The sequence below is a fragment of the Salvelinus fontinalis genome, chromosome 15 (assembly GCF_029448725.1).
Source record: "Salvelinus fontinalis isolate EN_2023a chromosome 15, ASM2944872v1, whole genome shotgun sequence".
Lineage (NCBI taxonomy): Eukaryota > Metazoa > Chordata > Actinopteri > Salmoniformes > Salmonidae > Salvelinus > Salvelinus fontinalis.
The window spans coordinates 24,390,363-24,401,910 of NC_074679.1; the positions used below are offsets into that span (position 1 = coordinate 24,390,363).

General features: G+C 41.3%; 2 protein-coding genes across 2 annotated transcripts; one reads left to right on the top strand and one right to left on the bottom strand.

The window, feature by feature from the left end:
* Window positions 1-789: 789 nt before the first annotated feature.
* Window positions 790-7,203, bottom strand: bub1bb (BUB1 mitotic checkpoint serine/threonine kinase Bb). The gene is made up of 9 exons (XM_055863030.1): window positions 6,855-7,203; window positions 6,420-6,588; window positions 6,128-6,187; window positions 5,856-6,000; window positions 5,555-5,751; window positions 5,282-5,448; window positions 4,962-5,158; window positions 4,791-4,888; window positions 790-4,563 (listed from the first exon to the last, which is right to left on the bottom strand). Exons 2-9 carry the CDS (start codon window positions 6,560-6,562, stop codon window positions 4,302-4,304), a joined length of 1,269 nt encoding a protein of 422 aa, XP_055719005.1. The 5' UTR covers window positions 6,563-6,588; window positions 6,855-7,203; the 3' UTR covers window positions 790-4,301.
* A 37-nt stretch (window positions 7,204-7,240) lies between these two features.
* Window positions 7,241-10,692, top strand: zfyve19 (zinc finger, FYVE domain containing 19). Its single transcript, XM_055863029.1, has 11 exons — window positions 7,241-7,492; window positions 7,630-7,751; window positions 7,859-7,912; window positions 8,006-8,169; window positions 8,257-8,399; window positions 8,543-8,648; window positions 8,809-9,036; window positions 9,258-9,334; window positions 9,593-9,694; window positions 9,807-9,970; window positions 10,104-10,692. Exons 1-11 carry the CDS (start codon window positions 7,439-7,441, stop codon window positions 10,177-10,179), a joined length of 1,290 nt encoding a protein of 429 aa, XP_055719004.1. The 5' UTR covers window positions 7,241-7,438; the 3' UTR covers window positions 10,180-10,692.
* The last annotated feature ends 856 nt before the right edge of the window (window positions 10,693-11,548 follow it).

The following is an 11,548-nucleotide window of genomic DNA, read 5'->3' on the forward strand; positions in this document are numbered from 1 at the left end:
CTGTTGTAAATAAAAACAGACATAGTTTAAAAGCACCAGCTGTGAGACATGGTCAAAATAGCCTGACTGTTTGCCTATCAAACTAACCAGGCCAGACAAAAGTCCTCCTCCTAGGGCCTTGCAAAACCCTATTAAGCATAGATAGTAGCCTCTCCACAGCGGGATTTAAGAAGAGAGAGGTATGGATTTTCTGCATCAAGAACTAAGTCCTGCAGCAAACATGCCAATAGGAATACAAATGATTCAGCTAAGATACAGAATTGCAATAACACTAAACATTGTATGTGTATCTATTCTCACAAAATTAACATTTTACTTTCGGGGACTCACCAGTTGAGAGGCACTCAGATCCAGTCAAAATGAAGGGTGAGGTCCATACAGTGTTTTCAGGGTGGGTTTCTATGTGAATTCCTCCAGCAGTAAATGTGATTTAGGATGTCCTTCCCTCTAGTTCCTTGGTGTAGCAGCAGCAACCTGGTGGTAGGGGTCTCATGGGAGTGACTAGGCCTGCTCTGCTGCTCACACAACCCAACTAAGGAGGCTGGATTTAACTTGCTAATTAGTCACCTATCTCCCACCCAGTCATCAAATCTGCCCTCTGAGCAGCCATGTATCCCATCATCACAGTGGATTACTTGTTACTATATCAGTAGGGTCAGACTAGACCTCCCTCGGACAATTAAGAAAATATGAAGTTAAAATTAAGATTCTGGCTGTGATACAATATGACAAGTAGCTATACCATTGTGGGCGTTCTCCATAACAAAAAAATGCAAGAACATCCTCCAGTTAGAGAATGTCATATTTTCATTTTAATAATTAAGATATATGTGGCCTCATCAAATATAGTGAACTGAGTTAGTTTATGGCAGTTTGACAGTGCAGCTCGTTGCAGAGTGTTTACTCCTTTAGCCTCCAACAAGGGCTTGTGTAGAGCAGTATACTCAATGAGGAATTGAACAATTTTATGGTTGAGAGGGATGAGGCATAAGTCTGGCTCCACAACCGATTCGCAAACGTACTGCAAATTGAGAAATCATGTGACTAAACTGAATAAAAATAATAAACTACATTATGAGACAAAGATAAAAGCTTTAGAGCACCTTAAACAAAATTTTGGTAAAAAAGGCACAGCTCCAGCATTCATTGAATCAGATGGCTCATTCATCACAAAACCAACTGATATGGCCAACTACCTTATTGATATTTTCATTGGCAAGATTAGCAAACTTAGCCATGACATGCCAGCAACAGAGAACACCCTTTGGCACTACACATCCAAGTATATCTGACCAAATTCAGAAAGACAAGAATTGTAATTTTGAATTCCGTAAAGTTAGTGTGGAAGAAGTGAAAAAATTATTGTTGTCTAGCAACAAGCCAGCAGGGTATGCGCTCAGGCCTGGAGGGAAGCAAAAGTCATTCCGCTATCTAAGAATAGTAAAGCCCCCTTTACTGGCTCAAATATCCGACCAATCAGCCTGTTACCAACCCATAGTAAAGTTTTGGGGAAAATGGTGTTTGACCAGATACAATGCTATTTTACAGTAAACAAATTAACAACAGACTTTCAGCACTCTGATAGGAAAGGACATTCAACAAGCACAGCACTCACACAAATGACTGATGATTGGCTGAGAGAAATTTATGATAAAAATATTATGGTGGCTGTTTTGTTATACTTCAGTGCTGCTTTTGACATTATCTGCTAAAAGAAAACACCCCTTGCTATTTTGTGGATAAAGAGTTACCTGTCTAACAAAACACAGAGGGTGTTCTTTAATGGAAGCCAGGTAGAATCAGGAATTCCCCAGGGCAGCTGTCTAGGCCCCTTACTTTTTTCAATCTTTACTAACGACATGCCACTGGCTTTGAGTGCCGATGTATGCGGATGACAACTGAAATGACTGCAACACAGAACAAAGAGCTGTAGTTCGTTTCAGAATGGGTGGCAAGGAATAAGTTAGTCCTAAATATTTCAAAATGAAAAGCATTATATTTCGGACAAATCATTGACTAAACCCTAAACCTCAACTAAATCTCCCAATAAATAATGTGGAAATTGAGCAAGGTAAGGTGACTAAACTGCTTGGAGTAACCATGGATTGTAAACTGTCATGGTCAAAACATATTGATACAACAGTAACTAAGATGGGGAGAAGTCTGTCCATAATAAAGCGCTGCTCTACCTTCTTAAAAAGCACTATCAACAAGGCAGGTCCTACAGGCTCTAATTTTTTCACACCTGGACTACTGTTCAGTCGTATGGTCAGGTGCCACAAAGAGGGATTTAGGAAAATTACTATTGTCTCAGAACAGGGCAGCACAGCTGGCACTTGGATGTACACAGAGAGCAAACATTAATAATATGCATGTCAATCTGTCCTGGCTCAAAGTGGAGGAGATTGACCTCATCACTACTTTGTGAGAGGTATTGACATGTTGAAAGCACCGAGCTGTCTGTTTAAACAACTACCACACAGCTCAGACACCCATGCATACCCCACAAGAGGTCTCTTCACAGTCCCCAAGTCCAGAACAGATTATGGGAGGCGCACAGTACTACATAGAGCCATGCCTACATGGAACTCTATTTCACATCAGGTAACTGATGCAAGCAGTAGAATCAAATACACCTTATGGAACTACGAGGACTGTAAAGCAACACAAACATAGGCACATGCATACACATGATAATATATGCACTATACACACACGTACACATGGATTTTGTGTCGTAGATAAGTGGTAGTGGGGTAGGGGCCTGAGGGCACACAGTGTTGTGAAATCTGTTATGAATGTAATTGTAATGTTTATGAAATTGTATAACTGCCTTCATTTTGCTGGATGCCAGGAAGAGTAGCAGCAGCTAATGTGGATCCATATCAAATAAATACAAATACTCATCTCATATTCAATTAGAGGTTCAAATAACCTCAGATGAAAAACATGCAAAGTAGCCCATATTTGAACTCTGCGGTCTAGAACTCCTTATGCATGCCCTGTACTGACAGTGAGTCATATGACAAGCTCCAGTTCATCAGGCAACAATTACCACAAGACCTGTGGGGGTACATTTAAACCAACAGAATCAGTCAGAAGTTTGGACATACCTACTCATTCCAGGTTTTTCTCTAGTTTTACTATTTTGTACATTGTAATAGTGAAAACATCAAAACTATGAAATAGCATCCCGGAGTCACCGCTTTACTGTTGACATTGAGACTGGTGTTTGGCAGGTACTATTTAATGAAGCGGCCAGTTGAGGCCTTGTGAGGCGTGTTTCTCAAACTAGACACGAATGTACTTGTCCTCTTGCTCAGTTGTGCACCGGAGTTCACCACTCCTCTTTCTATTCTGGTTACAGCCAGTTTGCGCTGTTCTGTGAAGCCTGTAATCGAACCCACAAATGCTGATGCTCCAGATAGTCAACTAGTCGGAAGAAGGCCAGTTTTATTGCTTCTTTAATCAGAACAAGTTTTCAGCTGTGCTAACATAATTGCAAAAGAGTTTTCTGCGCAATTAGCCTTATAAAATGATACTTGGATTAGCTAACACAACGTGCCATTGGAACACAGGAGTGATGGTTGCTAATGGACCTCTGTACACCTATGTAGATATTCCATTTTTAAAAATCTGCCATTTCCAGCTACAATAGTCATTTACAACATTAACAATGTCTACACTGTAGTTCTGATCAATTTTATGTTATTTTAATGGACATATAATATGCTTTTTTCTCTTTCAAAAACAAGGACATTTTTAAGTGACCCCAAACTTTTGAACAGTAGTGTATGTTGACGATTTAGGTTACTACATGACTCCATGTGTTATTTCAGTTTTGATGTTTTCACTATTATTCTACAACGTAGAAAAGAGCAAAAATAAACAATAACCCTTGAATGAGTAGGTGTGTCCAAACTTTTGACTGGTACTGTATATATACACAGGAGTGACAGCTATGCATCGATATGAATTGAACCCTGTCATTCTCACCTTTGGATTTCTCAGTCATTCTCACACCCTGCCTACACCACTGAAAGGTTCATTCCACTGGGAGGTTACATGAAGCAGACAAATAAATAATAAAGAGGAAAGACAGATACATAGTGTGTTATTAGTGGTCCCGTCTGGCTCAGTTAGTAGAACATGACGCTTGCAACACCAGGGTTGTGGGTTTGACTCCCACAGGGGACAAGTTTCAAACTGTTTATATACACAAACGCTAAAATACATACATGATGACACTGATAGTCTGCTACCTAATGATAAAACACTGAACATGTCCTTGTGGAAATGTGTCAGTTTGGAAGACCAGAGACCGCTTGCTCTTCCTTGCCACTGCCCCCTGCCTTCTTCTGTCGGTAGCGCTCAGCCCGCAGTTCCTCAAAGCAGAACTCGGAGGCGCCACTGAGCAGCAGCTCCTTGCAGTACATGCTATGCTCCAGAGCTTTCCCCTCTTCCTGCTGCTGTTGCTGCAGTCTCTTCAGAGGAGTCTCATCCCTGCAGGGCTTTCGTGCAGACAACACTGAATTCACAGCTGGGTTGATCTTACACGGTGTCCTGGAGGAATAAGGTGTCAGAACAAATAACTAAAACACAGCTGGAGCAGAAACAAACTATGCCAAAGGCATACAGCTCAGGGTTACTGCTGGGTTTAAGTCACACAATTTTGAAATAATTTATTGCTAGACCTACATTTCTTTGAATAGAAAAATGGATCTTTACTGTTCCAGCCGCAGTAGTTAATTCAGTTAGTTATGATTAAGATGATCTCAGTTTACACTCACATAGCTGGAGGCTGATCCGACTCCTCCACAAAGGGCTGGAAGTTTGGCTTGATGGGCAGAGCCACAACACTGTGACCAAACCTGGACTTCATTGGCATCTACAATAGAGCACACACAAATTCAGTCATAAATTATAACAAGCCTTAAGTCCCATTACTGTGTGTCTCATACCTTTACGTTGCTCCATTTCTCAGGCCTCTGCTCGTTCTCCTTGGATCTCGATGGGGGTGGGGCCATCCAAGATTCCAACTTTGGTTCAGAGGGCTCAGCACTGACAGCCTTGTTCTCATCAAAGATCACAAGGCGACTGTTTTGACCACTGCTGGCCAGAGCTGGTGGGCCTTGTAACTGTAGGCTTCGTGAATTACCTGTGAACAAAAGTAATATAGAGTCAAAAATCATAAATATATTCTTCTTTATGACATTACATAACCCAACATGACACTTTAACCTGGAATGATTTATAATTTTGAAAAGAGACATGTGCTTACTGCTCAGTGCTGCACCAACTCTACTAATGGGTGCAACAGCCTTTTTCTTCCCCCTGTGTTTTAGATCCACCAGAGAAACCCGCTCAGGCTTTGCTGCCTCAGCTTCCTCCTCCTCGTCATTCACCATTCCAGACATCACCTGCCGGGACACACGCGCCTGCAAAGCCCTGCAACAGATGACACAAAACATTGAATCATGCTAGGAAAACTAAAACCACCTCAAACAGCATGGAAGTAGATCCAGTAAAAAAAAATATTAAAGTAGATCCATACTTGTGAAACTGCAGGAGTTTCTCCAGAGGTTCAGCCCCACGCTTGAAGCCCTCCTGGTAGACACTGTCTGCTGTTCGAGAGTTACCCTGATTCTCATACTCCTCAGACCAGGCAATGTAGAAGGAAGCCTGTTGTACTCCTATTCCCTGGGCTCGCATATATGTGTAGATATCCAAAGGCTCGTGACCGCTCTCCGCCTAATACAGGAAGACAGAGTACATACATAGTCATGAATACAACTTGTTTGATTGACACTTGTCACATGTTAAAGCTGTTTGAACAAAGGACACGGGTTACTTACAAATTTGATCCATAGGTCAACATAACGGCTGTCATTGTGATATTTGTTTTCCTCTGTGAAGCGCATCACAGCTCTCTCCAAAAGCACATTAAGGTTACTCTCCTTTCCTCCCTGTGGATAGGTCTGCTCTGTCCATTTAACATACCTGTTCAAAAGGAACCATGTTATCTGGCTACAATAATGACATTATCAATGAACATTAAGACATTCACACTGTAATACTCCTTCAGGTATGATTACAGTCTTGGCCAGAGTAATCCTTTTCATCTTACCGATCCCAAACATCAAGGGGGTCATCTCCATCATACACTCTCAGTTCAGACTCAAAAGCCCTGAAGACAAAAACAATAGGCCTTTTTGCATTTTGCCAGCACTGTAAATTCACACCATTCAGCCAAGCCAAGAACCAGAATGCCTTGTGGAACTGCCCCAAAACTGGTTATTTAACGTTAGGTAGCTAGTAAGCAAAAGTCCCACTTTATGCTGTCTCTCCCTCCCATCCCAAGCACAGCACTCAAATCCCTGTTTGTAGATTGTTAAGTACTTTAATAAAGGCATCCTTACTGTTTGTGTTGGTTGGTGGCAGAGCTCGAACCCTCTTGCTGTTGACTGAGTGCCTGGTGTAAAACTGATATGGCCCGACCTTTCTTCAAGGGCTGGATGTTCTCTTTGCAAAGTTCCCAGTCTGCCTCTCCACCTTCTGCCATTTTGTTTCTGTAAGTCAACTAGCTAGCTACAATAACAGCAGGCACAAACAATTACAAGCCACACAAGTACATCTCTTGGACAACTTGTAATATTTTACAAGGCAAGTAACAAGCAAGGTATCACGCTTTGAAATATTTTTGTAAAAGCACTAGCTACAGTAGTTACATAACAATAACTAGCTAGGTGGCTAGCATTAGCCAAGTTAGCCACAGTAGCTAGCTGGTTAGCTACCTACTACAAAGCTAGGTTTCCAAATCGTATTAGGCTAACGTTATATCAAAAATATCTTACCCTGTTAGATAGCTAGGTATCTATTTTTTCTTCAACAACTTTCTTGATAAAATATGTATATTTTTTGTCAAAGTTAAACAACACTGGACTGGGTCGTTGTCCTTTTCATGCTGGTTGCTCTGTGTATTTTGAACTCGAACCGCGAGAAGATATGAACAAAGCTGATTGGATGGTCACACCAATACGTTAGTAAACGAGAAACTCTTTTGAAAAATTAAATGTATTTTTCGCTGATAGTATATTATTTACTGTGGAATCCAAAACCACTCAAATATAATATCTTCCATAAAAATATGTTTGCTTTACATTTATACTTTAGGACTACATTTATCATGTGGCTGCACGCTCAAGGAATGCTAGGTTGAAGATGGCCAGTTATATTTTGAACCTAGACTTAATGTACATGCAACTTCCGGTGGACTTCCTGATTGATCAATGGATTTTTTCCTGGATAGTCTAAACAAATCTAGCTATGAAATAGTTAGTTTTATGTTTATTTGACAAATGACTGTATCATACGTAGTTGGCAAGACGATAGCAGTAGTGGCCGTTCAACCAGATTACATTACTCTAAATCCGGCGAAATGGACAACCGTTGCTATTGTTGTGCATCAAAGTTCACTCTCTTCAGGAAGGAGGTTTGTTTCTACCCCCTAGTAACGTTACTCATTTTCAGTTGCTGTAGTTATCTGAATATTTTACTGCCTATAATTGTCAAATCATCTGGTACAGGTTCGAACTCCTTGTTTTATGTTTTGATTGTCATCTTTTACAGTTGGGCTGTAAGAACTGTGGGCGTTCATTTTGCTCGGGTTGCCTGACTTTCAACGCAGTGGTGCCTCGCTGTGGCAACACCCAGCAGAAGGTCTGCAAGCAATGTCATGGGAATCTCACAAGGTGGAGTGATAATGTAGTTTTGCTTTTCTACCAAAACATTATGCCTATTCAATAACATGGTATTTGATGCGCTGGTTTTGCTTGCTCTCTGAATACTGTTTTGGCAGTGGAGAAAACCAAAATAATGCCACAAGATGGTCCCCTCCTGAAAACTACAAAAAGTGAGTAAAGGTAGGTTGATGAGTCAGTCGACTGTTTGCTATATGTCGCTTATCGGTAGATATCATAACGCCTTTTATATTGTGTTTGCGCAGACGTGTTGCTGCTCTTGAGGCCAAACAAGGACAACCGATTCCACCCCCTGTAACAGGGGGCAGCAGAAATGCCAAACTAGGCCTCATTCCAACCAAACGTCTGAGTAAAGAGGACCTGGCCATCGCTGAGAGGCTGCAAAAGCTGAAAGAGGACACCCAACCAAGTGAGCATTGTTTAACACACTATGTTCCAATAGGCCTATATCTTTACTGATACCTGAAATTATATCTGTGGCCAACCTTTTGTTTAGAGTCCATCCCGTCAGAAAAAGAGATTGAATCCCGCCTGGCTGCCCTGAAGGCTCCTCTCCAGCCTGTACCCTCTGCAGGGGAGATGGAGGACCGCTTGGCAGCCTTACAGGGAAGACCTCCTCCCTCCCAAGCCCTTCTACCTGTGAGTCTGAGCATTAGACTACACATATTAGGCAAAAACTTTCTGTGTTGCTGCTATTTGACCTCATTCATACTGTATCCAAATTCTTCAGATCTTAGTGAAGTATCATTATTGTAATAAGTTAGTTTTGTGGCTCTGTGCAGGTACACCAGCCCCCTGATGTTCGGACCCCGACAGAACAAGCCAATGACCTGATCACTCAGTTGTCAGAGGAAGTTGTCATAGACACCCAACAACCAAATCCTGAAGGTATTTGGATTCTTCCCATCTGTAACTATACCAACTTTAATGAAAAAGTGAGATATTACTGTAGATTAGTCTTTATTCAAAGATAACAATTCAATGGCTTCCTACTCTATCAAGCTGTTGTAAATGCTGAATCTATTTTCCAACCATGTTTCCATTCCAGGTGTGGATGGTCCCATGAACAACTTGAATAAGCAGGAGGGGGACAGGCTGGAGGAGAACCTGGATAATGGGGGTGGGCTGCAGGATGCAGCCAGGCAGCTGGAGGATAAAAAGAACCGCCTGCTGGCCGACGCCATGGAGGACCTGAGACGGGACCGCTGCTCCCAGGAACAGGTTCTACAGATGGCCAAGAGGCTGGCCCAGCTCAAGGGACAGGACCCTGACAAGGGTAAATTACTAAATGTAGATATTAACCCCCCCCCCCCCTTCCTCCATATAAATACTTCATACAGAATCACACCATAGCTATGAGAGAAAGAGAGGAGAGGAAACCATATTTCAACAGTCACTGGAATGCATCAGTGTGGTCAAATCTGTTTTCTTGTTTATGTGATGTGTCATCTGTGTTGTAATGATGTGCTGTAACAGTGTTCTGTTATGTTGTTTCAGTCACAATGGAAGACTTCCAACACCCTGACAGCGAGGACGAGACTGAGGAAGAGACCATGACGAGGATACTGAAAAAGGTCTGCAACTAAAAGCAGAACCTACTTTGAATATGTACTTTATCTCAACGGAGTCCTTGTTCTTTTACATTCCTACACATAGTGGCGATGCATATCAACCTCTTTTAAGATAGTGCTACTTTTCATAACCACATGGGGCTGATGTTTTGCAATTTTACTTATAATAGTCATAATTGAAAGAGACAATTGAAGCTGTGATCTGGTAAAGATGAATATAAATGATAAAGAAAACTGTGGTCATTGTTTACTCATTCCCAGCTCACGGAAGAAGCTGCATTAGATGAGGCCAGTGGCTACAACATACCTCCTGAGCACAGCGGTCCTAGGAACATAGAGAAGACAGACGCTCACATGAAACCGGTAATAAACCTGCAGTCCTCCTTGAATACACACACTTCATAGAATTCCACAAATAAATTGCAGATAGTAAAAGAACAAAATTAAATATATATTTGTTTAATCTATGTTATAGACACCAGTTCCTTCAACGTCGTCGAGAACCCCAGCAGCTGTCGTAACCTGTCAGGATTTAGACAGTGACGAGGATGAGCTTCCCTGGTGCTGCATCTGTAACCAGGACGCCTCCATCCGCTGTCACACCTGTGATGGTGATTTGTACTGCAACCGCTGCTTCAGGTACTGCACAATACTACTACTACTATGGCCACATAACTCAAGCAAATCATTGCATTGACATCTATGCAGTGATTTACGAGAAAGTTAGATTCCCTGCGATTCATCCTGGTGTTTTTGTAATGTTTTTTCCCAGGGAGGGCCATGATAAGTATGTCAGGAAAGAGCACCGCACAGCTAGTTACACGGCACCTAAGAAGAAGACGACGTGAGACTGCAGGGGCTGGCACCACTACTATCTGGATGGTCACTCCTGAGAGATGTGTACTATATCTTTAAGAGGCTGGACAGTTTTCTTCAGTTTTCTTTCACAAGATCACAAAGCGAAGGCTGATCCAAACATTACTACCTGTCTTACAAAGAGACCAAGAAGAAACCCTGATTATGTTGCTAATCTAGTGTAATACGCAGCAATCTATCAAGTGTAGTTAAAGATTGCTTCAAAGTGGCTATTCTAGGGGGTAACATTATGGGGTTGCAGCAGCATAATTCAATGCTTAAGATAGCAACAGAATAACTATTGTAGATTCACATGATGTAATGTCTAAGCAATATCAGTCATTCACATGTGGACTGTTGCCAATAATATGTAGTATCTGTGTAATATCAATTTCCCTTTAATATGTTGTGTAAGTCTAACTTACTCTCACAATGTAAAACATTATTGTATTTTATATGTTACCCTTTGGATTTTGGTCCAATTAAATAAAGGTGTCTGGGCTATTTGTGGTGCTACCTCATTTGTCTCAGAGGCTTAGTTATGAGCAGTGTGGTTTGATTTGATAATGCACTTTAATTGGCTTGCAGATATCTTATTTGTTGTCATGATACTGAGATAGATGCTGAGTTGGGGACAATAACAACATGCACACATGTCGCAGAAACACAAGTTTCTCATTTGGGATGATGTCAGCTTCTCAATAGAGGCCCACAGAGGAGCTACTATAAAAGGATTAGTGAGGGCTTTGTTTTCTTTTGGCAGGCAGGGTAGTCTTGGACGTTATTGTTGTTTCCTGTAGCTGCGTGTAATGTAGATATAAGTGATGTAAACAATGTCTGAGAGATTTGAAGTGAATTACCTCGACTAACTTGTACATCCGCACATAGACTCGTTACTGGTACCCCCTGTATATAGCCTCGTTATTTTACTTGTAATTATTCTTTACTTTATTTGGTCAATATTTTCTTAACTCTTTCATGGTTATGGGCTTGTAAGTAAGCGTTTCACGGTAAGGTCTACACTTGTATTCGGTGCATGTGACAAATAAAGTTTGATTTGATGAAAAGTGATTTCCTGTTGGATTTTTTGCTGTGTGGCCTACTTTTCCCACCACTAAAATAACCACAAAACATTGTCACTCTTTTGGCATACCCATAGAATTAGGAATTAGAATACTGAGTATACATAACATTAAGAACTCTTTCCATGACAGACTGACCAGGATGAATCCAGGTGAAAATATGATCCCCTTATTGATCTCACTTGTTAAATCCCCTTCAGTCAGTGTAGAGGAAGGGGAAGAGACAGATTAAAGAATGATTTTTTATGCCCTGAGACAATTCAGACATGGATTGTGTATG